This window comes from Athene noctua, chromosome 24 (genome assembly GCF_965140245.1).
Source record: "Athene noctua chromosome 24, bAthNoc1.hap1.1, whole genome shotgun sequence".
NCBI lineage: Eukaryota > Metazoa > Chordata > Aves > Strigiformes > Strigidae > Athene > Athene noctua.
This window is the reverse complement of record NC_134060.1, coordinates 3,039,247-3,055,148: the sequence shown is the minus strand read 5'-3', so window position 1 is coordinate 3,055,148 and position 15,902 is coordinate 3,039,247. Positions and strand designations below refer to the sequence as shown.

General features: G+C 53.4%; 1 protein-coding gene across 3 annotated transcripts in view; it reads right to left on the bottom strand.

Annotated features, from left to right (window-relative positions):
* The window catches only part of MACF1 (microtubule actin crosslinking factor 1), a 145,421-nt gene that overhangs the window by 64,297 nt on the left and 65,222 nt on the right, over window positions 1-15,902 (bottom strand). For 2 of the 3 annotated variants that reach the window (XM_074926111.1, XM_074926112.1), the window contains exons 36-43: window positions 5,073-5,222; window positions 4,750-4,983; window positions 3,856-4,083; window positions 2,914-3,435; window positions 2,384-2,560; window positions 1,410-1,533; window positions 896-1,104; window positions 173-490 (exon numbers count right to left, since the gene is read on the bottom strand). In XM_074926111.1, the coding sequence (XP_074782212.1) occupies window positions 173-490; window positions 896-1,104; window positions 1,410-1,533; window positions 2,384-2,560; window positions 2,914-3,435; window positions 3,856-4,083; window positions 4,750-4,983; window positions 5,073-5,222 (1,962 nt within the window). Of the gene's footprint in view, window positions 1-172; window positions 491-895; window positions 1,105-1,409; window positions 1,534-2,383; window positions 2,561-2,913; window positions 3,436-3,855; window positions 4,084-4,749; window positions 4,984-5,072; window positions 5,223-6,655; window positions 6,890-7,702; window positions 7,853-7,958; window positions 8,175-8,602; window positions 8,753-9,247; window positions 14,537-15,902 lie in introns of all 3 variants that reach the window. The other variant, XM_074926110.1, reaches the window with a different exon arrangement.

Here is a 15,902-nt window from a genome sequence, read left to right as displayed (position 1 = left end):
CTTCAGCCGCTCCGGCCACGCTCCCTTCCCCAAGCAAAGAGCCAGCACAGGGCCTGCGGCTCCTGCCAGCCTGGGAACAAACTTGGGTCTGTTTGCTTGGGAAGAAATGACTGCAAAAAGGCCCTTTCCCCAAACCCTGAGGCAGGCGGAGGCTTCTCCCCCTGCATCTCACCTGGACGTGCTGGGAGAAGCGAGCGATGTCCCGGTCCGGCTGATTCCCAGACGCCAACATCCGCGCTCTGCTCTCCGTAAACTGCTGCAACTTCTCCGAGAGCTGCTCGTACTGCTCGACCTTGGGGAGGAGGCCCTTCAGCACGTCCTCCCTCTCCCGCTGCTGCTGGCACAGCCTGCCGAAATGCTCCGTCACCTCCGCCAGCTTGCCCTGCAGGGCAGAGGCCGTGGGGCTGTCTGCCGCCTCCATGAACCGTGTCACCATCTCGCGGGTGGCTTCCAGGCAGCTCTTCTGCCTGGCAATGTCCTGCTTCAGCTTCTGTGGTAAGCACACAGAGGAAGGGATGCCATTTTAGGAAGGCTCTTGAGCAAAACTGAACTGACACGAAGAGGCTGGGCCGCTCTTGGGAACAGCAGCGCACATTTTAAAGACAACCAGGGTCGGGCAGGAATAGTTTTCTATCCCAGTTTTTCTTTCCTTTCTGCTCTCCCCAACCTGCTCTGCCTATCCCCCCTGTGCCTGATATCCACACTCTGCTTGTTAGCAAAGAAGAAAGGAGACTTTTCAACAGGTCTGTGCTCTGGCTTAATGAAATTAAGTAAAGATTCTCTTCACATCACTTTTTAGGGCTTTTTTGTGCTTTTAGAACACTGTAGCTAACACCCCCTCCAACTGCCTGCAGGGTTCAGATCAGAGGCGAGGGGGCTCAGGGACCAGCCTTACCGCGCTCGTGGCAAGCGAGTCCTGGATGGAGGCGGAGGAGAGCGCGGCTGGCTGCTCTCTCTCCAGGTTCTTCTCGATCTCAGCCACCGACTGGAGGAGGCTCTCCAGGCTCTCCTGGACGCTCTGGGACTGGGCGATGGATTTCTGCAGCAGGTCCGAGCGCTCGGCCATCTGCTGGGAGAGGCTCTGGAAGCGGCTCACGATGGCATCTGCAGAGTTCAGCGCAGAGAAGAGTCAGCGGCAAAGAGCTTCTTGCCTGGTGCTCAGAGAGCGGCGAGAATTTCCTTTGGCTCCCGCCAAACTCTCACTGGCCACTAATCCCCATGTCCAAACTCAGCAGGGAGACAGGGAACCCAATGAACAGCCAACCTGGATCACGGCCACGTGCAAACACCAGCCCTCCTGTGTGCCTTCGCCCCACCTTCTCCCCAATTCATCTTTCAACCCTCCCTGGTTTGTTTTCACACTCTCCCCAGCCACCCCTGCTGACACCGCTGGCTGCTTTGCTCTGTACCTGTTGTTTCCTGAATGTGCCCGTGGTCTGGGGCCGGCTCCCCTTGAACCTCCAGCAGGGACCGAGCTGCTTTCTGGAGCTTCTCCACTGGCACCTGATGCTCAGCGAGGTCTCCCTGCAGCTGCTGCTTTGACACGAGACAAGGCAAAATCAGTGGTGGGTCACACATGGGGAGCTCAGGGCTCCATTTAAACCCTGCTGAGGGATCCTGTTCACTCAATCACAAAATCACAGAATTATCTTGGCTGGAAAAGCCCCTGAAGCTCCTCTAGCCCAACCATGACCCTCACCCTGACCGTTCCCAACTCCCCCAGATCCCTCAGCGCTGGCTCAGCCCGACTCTTCAACCCCTCCAGGGATCCCGGGGACTCCCCCCTGCCCTGGGCAGCCCATTCCAACGCCCAACAGCCCCTTCTGCACAGAAATCCTTCCTCAGAGCCAGCCTGACCCTGCCCTGGGCAGCTTGAGGCCATTCCCTCGGGGCCTGGCGCTGGGGCCTTGGCTCCAGAGACTCATCCCCCCTCTCTGCCCCCTCCTGGCAGGGAGTTGCAGAGGGCCAGGAGGTCTCCCCTCAGCCTCCTCTTCTCCAGACTGAATTAAATCATTAAGAAAAATAATAATATAGGTTGGAAGGTCCAACCCCACACTGCAGGCAGAGCTGGATCAGGAGATCTGGGCAGTCTCAGCACCGAGCCACCCTCATGGGGAGGAATGTCCCCACCATGTCCTGCTGGGATGTCCCCTGTGGCAGTCTGTGACCCAGCTCCTTGCCCTTGCTCTGAGCACCTCTCAGAAGAGTCTGGCTCCACCTGATTCACAGCACCAGGACCTGCTGAGCCTGCAGGTTCATCTTTGCACTCAAGCAGCTAAAAAAGTGAACGGGCCGAGTCTCCTTCCTGCTGCTGACTGCTCGGTCAAATTCCCAAACAGGCTCCAACACTCCCCCCCAGGGAGATCGCCCAGGGACCTCGAACCTTAGTGCTGGCGAGTTGCTTTTGCAGAATGGCTGGATCTGAAGAAACCATCTCCGATAGCAGCTTCCCAACAGCAGCTTCGCTCTCCTGCAGCCACGTCCTGAGAGACTCTGCCACCTCCTGGAACTGCTGGTAGTGATCCAGCAAGGTGTTCAGGTGGGAGCCAAGCTTGGTGCACTGCAAAGGAGCAACAAGATGTAACGGGAGGATGAACAGAGCACAGAGCAACCTGGGCACCAGCAAAAAACGCACAAAAATCATCAAGAAAGAAAAAAATTAAAATAATGATCTTGCCATATGTGTTAAAGGAATTACAGGAGGCAACATGTAGAGCAACACCAAAACAGAGGGTGTTACTCCTGCCCAAGCCCTGAAGAAGACAATCCCTGTCCTACAATCTATATATGTGCTAGAAGTCCAGCCAGACACTCAAGAGAAAGGTCCCTCTGCCATTCCTGCTCGTTTTACGTGCACAGGAGGAAAACAGCTCCCAGGGTTCAAGTTGCAGCTTTGCAAAGCCCTTCCTGTACCTTAGAGTGTAGCGTGGTGTATCGCTGCGTCGCATCCTCCAGCTTGCTCCTGACCACACTCCCAGACACCGGCGGCTGGGACCCCGCGTCCCCAGCAGCTCCCTCCACATCCAGCACCTTCTGCCCTGACATGGTAACGAACCGCAGGTCGCCTTTGTGGGAGATCACGTCTTCTGAGAAGCTCCCCTGCCTCACGAGCAGCTGCCGGAGGGCTGCGGGGTCGCTGTCCCCCTTGTACATCCCCTCCAGATCCTGCTCCGCTTGCTTCAGCCACGCCTCGAACTCCCCGTGATCCCGTAAGAATTTCTGGAGCTCATCCCGCAGGACTTGCACTCGCTTCAGCCGCGTTTCTGACTGCGAGAGGGAAGCTGCATACTGGTCCTTCAGCTCTGCCAGCCGGCCCCGGAGCTGGTCCCGCTCCTCTCCAGCCAGGCTGTGGCCGTGCTTGTCCAGGAAAGCCTGCGCCGACTGCGTGGCCAGGATGACATCCTGCTGCTGCGACAGCAGCTCCTGGTGCTGGGCCTGAAAGATGCCGGCAAGCAAAGGGGATGCTTGTGACCGAGGGTCTCTGCTCACCGGCCACGCATGTGGCTGAGCCGCTGCGCCCCCCAGCAGCGCCAGGGAGGTGGGGGAACACCCCAAGGCTGGGGCTCTGCCCACAGCAGGGTAACCCCTTTCTGACCAGGAGGGGCACCTTCTCTCGTTACCCTGATTGCACCATGCCGTGCCACCCACCTCCCAACAGAGAGGGCTTCCTCCAGGAAGCCAAGCAGGGACTTCCCAAGTCCCTTTCCCTTTCCATAGGGAAAATCACCCTGAACACGTGTTTCGGAGGCCAGACCCATCCAACACCCCGTCCTGCTCCCAGCTGCGTCAGCAGCCAGAGGCAGGGGGAGTGTGTCAGGCAGAAAGCTTTGAGAGGGACGAGGTGTCAGCCCTGACCTTCAGCCTCTCGTACTGCTCATCCAGGCTCTCGGCAGCGCTGTCCGCTCCCACGATGTGGCCATCGGGGACGTCCCGAGTGCCCGTCCCAGCTCGTGCCCTTGGCGCTTGCTCAATGGGGTGTGCTCTGTACTCCAGGAGCCCTCCCTTCTGCTCCAGCGATGCCACCCAGTTCAAAAGGGAATCGATCTTATTGCTGTTCTCCTGCAGCTCTTTGGCAGCTTTCACCTGAAAGTGCAAAGGCTCCAGATGAGAATGACCCATTTTCTGCATGTTCAGCAAACTGCTGCATGGGGGAGGGAGACAAAAATCAACCAAAGAAAAAACCCAAACAATTTTCCAGCCACAGCAAATGGCTGAGATGCTCACAGACCTCCAAAACACTTCGTGGCTCTCCAGAAGGAGGGAAGGTGCAGAGAAGCTGTGAATAAACTCAACCTCTCTGCTACGTTGCATTTCTCACCCTGATCTAACCCAGGGTCTCTGCCCCGAAGGGCTGCAACTCCACATGCAGTGGTGTGAGCATCACCGTCCCCACCAGCACGGAGGTGCCCGATGCTCACGCTCGCACTAAAGGTCAGCCCGAGGGCAGAGCAAGGTGCCTTTTACTCCCCCATTTCCTCCACAACCAGCTCAGCTGCAGCTCTCAAAGCATTTCACGAGGGGGCACAGCGTCAGTACCCCACCTCACCCAGGGGACAGAGAGGAACTGTAAATTTCACAGAATCACGGAATCATCTGGGTTGGAAAAGACCTTGAAGATCATTTAATCCAACCAAATTTCTTTACCCCACATGACCCAGATGAATACCACGACCCAAAATGAATCTGCGCTGACTGGACCTCACTGTCCACCTCAAGCAGAGCCCGGGGGCTAAGCTCTTTGCACGTCACCTTTTCAGTCTCCTGCTGCACTGCAGCAGTCACAGCACTCTCCAGCTCCTTCTGGGCCATCTCCGTCCTCTCCTGCAAGGACCGGTACTGCTCCTTGGCACGCTGGAGCTTCTCTTGCAGCGCTGCCAGCTCTCCAGGCTCCATCTTCGCCTTGTTCTCCTCCAAAAACTCCTCTGTGCTTTTCAGGACGCTGGCAAAGGAGGCAGCTCGGGTGTGCATGTTCCTCTGCAGCTCCTAGGCAGAGAACGCTGTCAGGCTCCACACGCTCCTGAGGCAGCACTGAGCCTCTCTGCCTCCTGCCCCCCATTTTTTAAAGCACTGACCTTAACGTCGCTTTGCCTCTGCTGCAAGGCAGACAGGTCCCCTTCGCTGGCTGCTCTCTGCTGCTCTGCCAGCGTGTCCTCTGCCTGGCACAGCCAGCGGCTCAGCTCGGCCAGGCTCTGCGCCCGGGCTGCCTGCTGCTCCTGCAGCGTCTGCGGGCAGAGGGGAGGGGAGAGGGGACAGTTAGTGCCGGGGGCACCCGCGGTCACACACATCGCTGAAAAGCAAGGCGAGAGGTTACAGCTGGAGCATCTCCTGAAGATGAGGATGCAGCACAGAAAACGGCTTTTGCAGCTCTCCACGTGCTCCCTCTCCCTCTCAGGCTCACACGCTGCGGGAAGGGGCCGAGGTGCCGAGTCCCTGCCGAGCAGAGGCTGCTCCCTGCATGTTTGCCACCATTCCAGCAGGTTTCTCTGCCAGAAGGCCGTTGAGCTCCAACGTGGAGCTACGCTCCAGGTCACGCGCTCCTCTCTCGGGAGAGCTCAACCACAAGTTTCTCTGCCTTTTCCGTTCAAACTTTCAAACATTAAAACTGCAGCAGAAACTCATCAAATGAGAGGCAACAACAACCTGAGGTCAGGTAGCACCACTGTGGAGCCCCAAACAACCTAAGTAGGCTGGGTTTTTTTGATCCTGGGGTTGGAGAGGGAGCCTGGGAGAGAGAAAACGTTTCTGTAGCTGATCCAGCTTCTCTGTTTTGCTGCCAGAGCACAATACAGAAGCGCCTGTTTGAGCAATTGAGCATGATGTGACCTGAGAGTCCCTGCAACATTTTCCTGTTCCCCTGTCCCAAGGGAGATAAAGGCTTTTTGAGTTTCACTGGGCATTTCAGCAAGGTGAGGTACAAACTTGTGCAAAACACTGTGTTTCTCCCAGTCATAAGATAAACAACAGAAGCATATTGAAAGAGCCTTCCTAAGAGCTCTTCAGCTGCAAAGCGAGTTCTTCCTGGGTTAGGATGGGCGCACACTCAATCTGAAAAAGCAAAGCAAACTGGTTAATATACACACACACTCCAGAGAGGACAAGCAAGAGTTACAGAGAGCAACTGTTAATAAAAACCACATTAATCCTGTCTTGGATAAGAGGATCCATGCAGTGATGGGTGCTGCAGCGACACAGCAGACTGGAGGACTTGCTTTTGTAGCTGCCACCTGCCTTGATACATCATCAGCTGTTTCTCTGGGACACTGATACCTGACTCGTGCAGTGGAAATAAAGACATTAAAACTGCCAGGTGTCTGTGGTGGCCCCGCTGCACAGGGATTTTCTGGTGGGGTTACAGAGATCAGGGGTAATTCCACCCAGCCCAAAGCAACTTGATGTCTAGCAGAGGACTGCCCGGCTGTGCTACCCAGAGCTTGGGTGGGCTTCATCTTTTGGGAGGAAAGTGACTTTCCACCTGGGAGTTACGTGGTAGGAAGAAGAAAGACTTTAGAGGAAGCTCATGATGTGCAATGAGAAGTCATAAACTGTGAGTAGCATGCACATGAAATCCCAGCTACGAGGTGTCTCAGCGCACGTTCTTGTGGCTGGGAAGCGCTTCAGCGAGCCAACTGCAGCCAGGAAGCAGATGTCTCACAACCTTCACCTGATCCGTCTGCTCCACTTGCTGGAGACAGACCTGCAGAACCTCCACCCGCGCCGTCACGCGCTCCGACAGGTCCCGGAAAGCTTTCTGCAGCTCATTGAGCAACCTCAGCAGCTGCCTGCTCTGCTGAGGGGTTAAGTCCTGGGCGTGCTCTGAGATAAGGAACTGGATGTCGAAGGCAGTGGCATCGAGCTGAGACTTGGTGTCAGCGAGGGGCTCTTTCAGCTCCTGAACGGGAGAGAAAAGACCTGTCAGGCAAAATGACTCGGCAGCCAGTGCTCTCCTGCACTGCCAGCTTCAGACAGGACACACGGGCAGGCAGCAGCGTGCACCCAGAATAAGTTCTCTGTCACCAGAATATATTCCAGAAACGTCAAATGCTCCCAGCAGCACGCTCAGCACCGAGGGGACAGCATCTCACCGCAGCACTTTTCCTATGCTCCTCTGCACCTCCAGCACCTCGCCAAAAGGTTGCTTGGACCCTGCGTGTAGGGCTGCCCTTGGGTCTGAAGATGACCCAGACCTGGAGCTGCCAACATCCCTGTGCATCCCTGGTGACTCCCTGTGCCACCACCACCTCTCAAAGCCTTCAATCCCCTGACCTCCATGCCAAGGTGCTACCAGCAAACTGGAGATGCTGAACTGGCCGAGGCCTGAGAGCTACCAAGAGATGATGAACAAATGTGGAGGGGAGCTGGGGCTCCTCATACAGTTGCTGGAGGCCAGGGCGGGTGTGATGGAGGGGGCTCTCAGAGGAGGAAGCAGCTCTCTGCTCAACAGCCTGACGGGAATCCCTCCTGGTCACTCAGCCCCCCCCACACACCTGTATTTGAGCCCATTCCCCAAATGGCCCAAGCAGATGGTTTGTGTATTGTGCAAACAAAGGACTTTGGAGCAAGTACAATATCGTTGCTCCTCCTGCAACAAAGCATGAGGGCAAACTCTTGGTAGGCTCCAGGAAGGAAGCAGGATTAAAAGCTGCTCCTTTGCACAGAGGACAGCAACTTCATCAGGCAGGATTAGGGTCATTGCCATGGTTACCTTGTAGTGTTGCAGGCAGCGACTCAAGCTGTTGGCATCAGTCGCGTGGTGGTAATCGCTGCTGTCCAGAGACTCTGCGGTGCCAGAGACCCAGCTCAGCAGCTCCTGGAGCCTGCCCTGCAGAGTCTCGTGATGAGCCAGGATTTTAGCCTTAAAAGCAGAAATGCATCATTTAAAGAAGGAGCAGAGCGCTCCGGGGAAGAAGCGTTGGGTTGCTCGGGGCGCAGCAGGCAGCGGGGACAGCTGCCAGGTCTACCTTTTCGTTTTCTGCTGCCCCACGAAGGTTTTGCAGCCGGGACTCCAGGACATCACTCGCAGAGCTCAGAGACTTCTGGAGGTTCTTGGCATCCTTCTCCAAAGCCTTCAGTAATTGCTCAGGGACTTCTTCAGGGGGGTTGGCCACAATCCACTTCACAGCATCCAACTCCTGATTCACTGGGAAGCTCAGCTCCTGCAGCTCAGCGCCCAGGGCCTGAGGCAAGACAGCATCGTTATGTCTAAGACACGGTGACTTCATCTTCCCGCTGCCAAAACTGAGAAGAGGTTTTGGAGACCCAGCTCCAAACACTGCGTCTATCTGCTAGAAAGATTCATCACCATCCTCCAGCCCTGCTCAGCTGCCAGCACTCCCCTGTCTTTCTCTAGGCTGTAAAATTCATTTCAGCCAAGCTTAGGTTATTGTCTAAGCAGGGAGGAGAAGGTGAGCCAGAGGCAGTGCCAGAGCGGGGAGGGATGGGGTTTGCATCTAAATGCCTGTTAAACCTGAGACTACCCTCCCTGGCTGGCTCCCAGAAGCAGGGAGGAGGTGCAACGGCTGTGCACGAAGCTGGGGAGAGGGGGATGAGCCCTGTCCTCCAAACACCAGCCAAGCCTAGCTAAGCCTGGCCCAGCCTCGCTCACCTCTGCCTGCTGCAGCAGGTCGTGCAGGGCTGCCAAATTCTGCTCTGCTGGCTGTACCCGTTTGATTCTCATCTCGATATCTCGGAGCATGGAGAGATACGATATCAGCTTCTCATCGTGCTCCAGACACATCTTCTTGCTGAACATGATCTACAGAATCAAACAGTAAAACAAAACCTCAGATTTAGACAGAAAAGAAAACAAAGGATTACGTATTATTCTTTTTTTCAAAGAAGAAATTTGTTAACAACATTCCATTTCAGGGACTTTCCACTCGCTAGTCTTATCTACAAGATTTACTACAGGAAAAATAGAACACATGGCTCTTTTTCCAACATAAGCTTATAAATGGCAAGAGATCTCTGGTGTTACAAGAAAAGTGCCAAAAAGAGAGTCCTACTTATTAGTCATTTATAAGTAATGCTCTAGCAAAAAGAAGCCACAACTAAGCCTTGAGTGTTTTCAGTCATACATCACCGGGTCCTTTGCCAAATCCATTGCAGCTGATGCTGTAACATCAAGCTCACACATCCCCTCCTCGTGTTCTGGCTGTCCTCTCTGCTGAGGACCTCGGACACATTTATCATCAAACCTACACAAATAGCTCATAAAAAAATGTCAAAATAGCAAAAAGCATCAATTTACCTGGGCTGGTCTCGTGGATTCTCTCGAGGTTTCCAGCAGCTCCCCCTCCACTATCACAGGCAAGAGCAAGCCCCGCTCGCCCGGAGGCAGCTGCCTGGTCCTCTCCTGGGGTGTTTCTCCTTGGGATTTTGGGGGAACAGGGGCACCTCCTTGGCCTGTGCTGATCTCCACAGTTTGCTCTTGCTGTGTCTCTTCTCTGAGCTCAAGAACTGCAGAGATTTCCTGAACTTCTCTGGGTTCCTCTCTGATAATTAATTCATCGGGCAGTTCATCTGCTGCAGGGGCTGCCACGGACACGTCACTGGTGGGTTCCACCTTGGTGCCTTCCTGCATCACCCCCTGCTCCAGCCTTGATGTTACTGAGGAGTCGTGACCATTTCTGATCCCACCTTTCATCACCTCTCGAGCTTCCCCTTGTCCTGGGGGAACAGGGAACACCTGACCCCCAGCGAGGTTTCCTTCACCTCTCTCAGAAATCGCCTTTCCATCCCTGCTGCTCCCCGTGCGCCCGGCTGCGTCCCTCACCAAGCCAGCAGTAATCCTGGTGGCGGTTTCAAGTTTTGGTTCTGGTGTGTTTGAGACAAAGTCCTCCTCCTCCTTCCCTGGAATATCTCTGGACATCGGAAAAGAAAAGGACTGCTTTTCCACAGATTTCTCCAGCTGAGCGCGGTCTCCTGGGATACCAATCTGCTTCGCTTTCTTTTTCTTGCTTTTCTGTTTTTGGGTAGGTTTTAGCTCAGTTTCACTTGTTTTTTCTGGACCAACTGGACCTTCTGCACCCAGTCTCAGGGTTTCTCCTTCGATGTGCTTGACTGCTTTTTTACCTGCAGGCTCGTCTCCTGCAGGCTCCACAGGGATGTCACCCTCTGGGGGTTCTCCCGACTCTGCAGCACCCACCTGTCCCTTCCCTCGACCCGCACTAACAGACACCCTCGGGGCTGCTGGTGTTACCCCACCCGGGCTGCCCGCTCGCTCTCCTTGCTCAGAAGCCACCAGGGCACCTTCTTCACCTGCCACAACTCCCTCTGCACTTACAAACCCTCTCCTCCTGCTCTCCTCACTCTCCTCCGCACTGTGATGCATCTCCATGTCCAGCATGGACTTCTCTTCTGCCGATCCCAATTCCGACACTTTCTCTGTCCCTCCATCTACTTCTTCCCTCCTGGATTCCTTCCTCCACGCTGCTCTCACCTGGAAGCTGCTTTTTGCAGCCCCTTTTTCCATAGCTCTCACTACCACCGTCTCTTCAGGGAGAGATGCTGTACCTAACACTGAGGGGTATTCTGGAGTCAGTTCAACCTTTTCTCGGGGCTGATGTGTTAGACCATCCTCTGAAGTTTGTTGAGGTTTTGATTTCCCTTCTGTCGGTGTTGTTGGGGATCTCTTGGTGGCAGAGGCTGCACCTCCAGCCGTGTCGTAGCTCACGGCTTCAGATCCACCTCCGGGCTCAGCACCATCAGACTTCTTAGCAGCACTGGTAGAGATGATGACATCTTCCTCTTTGGGAGATAATTTCTCCATTTTTTCCTGGAAAAGGTGTGGTTTATCTACTTTGCAGACCTCAGGACCATATTTGTCTTCGGATATTTGTGCCTCCTGAAGAGTGGCAGCTATTTTTTGGCTAATCAGTTCTTTTTCAACAGCTTCCTTTAAAGCCAATCTTTTCCCACTGCTAGCATCAACAATTCCCCCACTCCTCATCTGGTTGGTGGCGATGACTTTGGCCATCTCCTCATCCAGCAGCCCTTGCTCCACAGCAGCCCTCAGGGAGAGCCTCTTGCTGACAGTACCCCCCACCACCCCCCCGCCGTCTGCCTGAGCCTGCAGCAGCCGCAGAGTGGGCAGAGGGTCCACCTTCCCCTGCCTCACTGCCTCGGCACACGTCAGCTTCTTCCCTGTCTCCTCATCCTGGATGGCTCTGAAGGGATGGACCTCCAGGTACCTCTGGCCAGATTCAATGTCAATTTTACACTTCTTTATGAACTCTGAGTAGGGAACGACCATGCAGGTCTCAGGATCTACAATTCCTTCTTTCATTTCCGAAGATGACAGGACTTTCTCCACAACCTGCTCGGGCAGCAGACCCTCCTTTACCGCTTGACAGAGTGCCAGTCTCTGGCCTGAAGCAGGATCAAAAATGCTTCCACTCCCAGCCTGTATTTCTTGGACTTTCCTCTGGAAGTCTGGACTAAGAAGCCCTAACGACACCGCCTGAAGCAAGGGCAGCTTCTCCTGTGTAACTGGATGAACATAGTCCTGCAGGCACACGCTTTCAGCTTTCCTGAGTTCGTTACATAAATCTTGATCGATCAAACCATGTTTCAGTGCATCCTTTACGGAAAGCCTCATTCCAGACACGTGATGGATGATTCCCCCATCAGCAACCTGCTTGGTCAAGAGCTGAAAAGCTTTTTCCTTTTTCAGGAGCCCTTTTTCAACAGACTGTGCGACAGTCAAAGGCTGCTTGGTTTTAGGATCCACAATTCCACTGGTCTCAGCTTGTAAGCTAATGAGCTTCTGTCTGGTCACCTCATCAGTGCCTTTCCCTTTGGAAGCCTTTTCCAGCTTGACCAGCTCTTTCTGACTTGTTGGCTCTATGAGGCCCAGATTTGAAGCCAAAGTGACCGATATTTTTTTGCCACGTTTCAAGTCAACGATCCCTCCAGTAACCACTTGCCCTTCCAAGATCCTCATTGCTGTTTCCTTGTCCAGAAGGCCAACGGCAGCAGCATCCTTGATAGAGTAGACAAAGTTATTGCCTGGGTCAAGAACACCACTTATTGCTTTGTCAGACGCGAGTACCTTCTGGAGAAGGTTCTCATCCATCAGACCTTCTTCAACGACGTCCTCAGTGGTTAATGATTCACATGTATGAGAGTCAAAGAAGCCACTGAACATCTTCATCTTCTCCATTAGTTTCACAGCCGTGTGGCTGGGCACCACTCCATGGGCTACTGCTTCGTTCAGAAGAAGAGTCTTCCCTGTCTGCTCGTGGATTATGCCACCACTTCGGAGCTGCATCAACAGCATTTCCAAAGTGTCCTCCGCCTCCCGCTCTGCAGGGGTTGGCAGGAACATTTCATCAACACTCTCATCATTTAATACTTCTTCCTCTTCTCCTTCTTGCACTTCCAATACACTTTTGATGCTTCCACTTTGCCTCTCTGCTTGCTCTGCCTCTCTGGTTTTAGGGAGCACAGCCTCCTCTCCTCCCAGCATGCCATTCTCAACTGTTTCCTCGTTTAACAAATAAATATCTCTAACATCTTCTGCCTCTAGTTGAGGTTCCTCCACACCCTGAGATCTCTCTGCCATGATTTCCAGTCTATCTCTACTTTCTGAAACATCCACCAATGTGCAGATTTCACTTTTCACAACAACTGTCCCACTTTCCGATGCCCTCTTCTCATCTTCAGTATTTTCCACTCCACCTACTGGAGTAGGCTTGGACTCTTCTTCTGCCTCAATCATGATATCCTCTGTTTCTCTGAATCCACTACCAAGGTCACCGGGATGTCCTGGCATTGATAATTTTACCTGATGTTTGTCCTGATGTTTGTGCTGGCTTGTAGGAGCTACTTGCTCTCTTCCAAATCCAGCATCAGTTTCACTTTTGATGGTGGCCTGTTGGATGTAAATCTCCTCTTGCTCCTCCACAAGCAGGATATCTTCTCCATCCTCTAACAGAAGGCTTTCAGGTCCCATCACCACCTCCCCATTCTCCAAAGCAGTTCCAGGTAGCAGGACCTTTTCGCTTTGTTCTTTTGAAGGAAAAAACTGAAACTCAAGCTGCTGCAAAGCCAAGTCATTGCACGGCTCTCTTTCAAGAGTTGCATTTGCCTTTGTCTCCTCAAAGTCTTCACTGCCTTCCAACGTGTGTGCACGGGACCCATTTTCTCGGGTTTGGATGAGGGCTTTAGTGAGGTTGTTCAACTCGCCATCCACTAAGAGCAGCTTCTGGCCATCATGGATGTTGATGTAGCTGTGGGTCATCAAGTGGAACATCAGCCTTTCATCTTCACTGCTTAGCAGAGGCTCACTTGGCTCTTTGTGACCTGTGGGACTCCTTTCAGAAGAGCTCTGGCCATGCCTGCTTCTGCCTGGAGAGCCAGCAAGCCGCACGCCGGCCATGACATCAGGTATGGCTGTTGACTTCAGCTTCTTCGCCACATCTCTCTCCAAGATGCCGTGTTCAACTGCTTTCTTCCAGGACAACACCTCAGTGGTTTCTGGTATAAAGACAGCCTTAACGAGCTGCCTCTTGCTGAGAATCTTGTAAGCCAACTCTGTGGACAGGATTCCTTGCTCTAAAGCATCAGCAACTGGGATGATCTCCCCTGTCTCTGGCCACAGGAGCCCCATGAAGGACCACAGGGATTCCAGGACCACCAGTGCAATCCTTGGTGCTACCAACTCTTTCCTTACAGCTTCATCGATTGTCAGCCTCTCTCCGGTGACAGTATCGATGATGCCACCTGTCTGAAGCTGCCGGATAAGAAGCGTGCATGCCAAATCCTGGTCAATTAAATTATGTCTCACAGCCTCATCCACAGTCAGCCTGTGCCCTGTCCTGGGGTCAACAATGCCACCAGCAAAGAGGTGGGCTTCCAGCAACCTGACCGTCACCTGCCTGTCTATCAGCCCTTCCTGGACAGCACGGAAGATGCTGACTTTTCTGCCTGATTTCAGGCTCACCATCCCACCCGCCAGCTGCTTGATGGGGAGCAGCCTCAGTCCAGTCTCTTGGTGGATGATGCATCGGTGCATGAGCTCGGGCAGACTGATTTTCTCAGCAGTGTTGGGGTCAATCAAATCCTTGCTGCTCTCCAGGTGAGACAGAAGTCTGGAATAAAGCTGGGGGGTAAGAAGCTTTTCTTGCACCGCTGTCTCCATGCTGATTCTGCCCTGATGGACTTTAAAACCCCCAGTGACAAGCTCAGCTTCAAGAATCTTTAGCCCAATGCTCTCACTGATCCTCCCCTCTTCTATCGCAGCAACGACAGGTAGGAGCTGCCTCCTTTCACAGCTGACTTCTTCCACCCGGTGGAGAGCATCCTTCAACTCCTGCAGCACCCGGAACGTCCTGAGATCGATGATATTTCTTGCCAGGCCTTTCTCCAAGGAGAGTTTCTCATTGGTCTCTGGAACAACTAAGTCAGATGTGATAACCTGGGCCTCCAAGAGGACAAGGCCAGTGTCCTGATCTATAAGACCTCTCTGCATGGCACCAAAGACAGGGAATATTTCTACTGTGCCAAGATCGATCACTCCTGCCACTGCTTCGCTCCCCTAGAACAGAAAGAGAAGAAGAAGAATTAAACCAAAATAGAGCATTTCCAGCACTCAGATTGAATGAGTTCCAGGGAGGTCTCAGTTTCAAAAAAAAAGTTAAAAACCCCTAAACAGGCTAGAAAGGAGTCCCAAAGTGTTTGAAATGCAACTCCAAAGGCATCATAGCACGCAAACTGGTGCATTTGCTAGCTTGCACATTGCCAGCAAGTTTTAATGCTCCTCGAGTCCACCACCAGCAGCACTGAGATGCTTCCAACATCCACCAACAGTAACGCAGCAAAGCAGCAAGCAGCAAAACCCAGAAGTGCTCCTAATGCTCCATGGAGAAACAGAGGGAAGGAGACCAACAAGCACACCAAAGCCATTCAACAACTCCAATTTTATAAAGTAAAGATAACACACAAATCCCACTGTGTACTCATAGAAGAGAAAAAAAAAAAACAAAAATGTCCACTTCAGGGTATCTAGGACTCTCTCGCAGCGCAGCTTCCACACTGACTCCTGCCATGCTTTAAATCCCACATCCCCAAGCAGATCTCCAGTGCCAGGACAGCCGGGGACCACCACAGACCTGCTGTGCCACAGAGCAGCTCGCCAGCCACACAGACCGGCCATGCACCAGGGCAGGAGTGCTGCATGCAGGGCAGCTCCCTGAGCACAACCACCAGCACCTGCTCTGCCCGGCTCCGGCACCTCGGAGGAGCCATGCTCAGGGCAAGGGGAGGCACAGAAGAAGTTGGAGGTCCCAGCGTGGAAACAGTGAGAGACTGGGAACAGACCATTTACTTTGGTGCTTCTGGAGGGACTTTTCTCTTCTTGCTGCTATCCCCACAGGGAGGGTGATAATTAGGATAATAAAGACTAACAACTATTTGGATGTTTGGGTTTCTTCTCCCTGTCCCATTTGGTATAAGGTTGGTGCAAGCACTGAAAGATTTTTGTGGGGACAGGGAGGAGGGAATCTGGAGCATGGAATGATTTCCTTTTGCATCGCCAAGACTCCCAGATTTTTTTTTATCGGTGACTCTAACAGCAGAGGCAGCTGGGAGGGTTTGTAGCTGCCCACAGCTCGGTTATGGCTCAGCAGAGGATACAGCCTGCACCACTCTGGTTTCAGATCCCCTCACTGCCTTCTGCCTGCAGACAGGGTGAACCTGCTGGGAAAACCTAAGCTCGCCACCACCGTCACCAGACTCTGACATGCACGTTCAGAGATGAACAAGCCATGGAAAGACAGAGAAGGGGAGGGGGAAAAAAGGAGAAAGAAAAAAGGAGATGGGAGGGAGGGGAGTAAAAGGCTTTTACTTACCCGAGTTGCAGGGTGTGCCTTGAGCAGTTAAAGACAGAGCCTTATGGAGCAGTT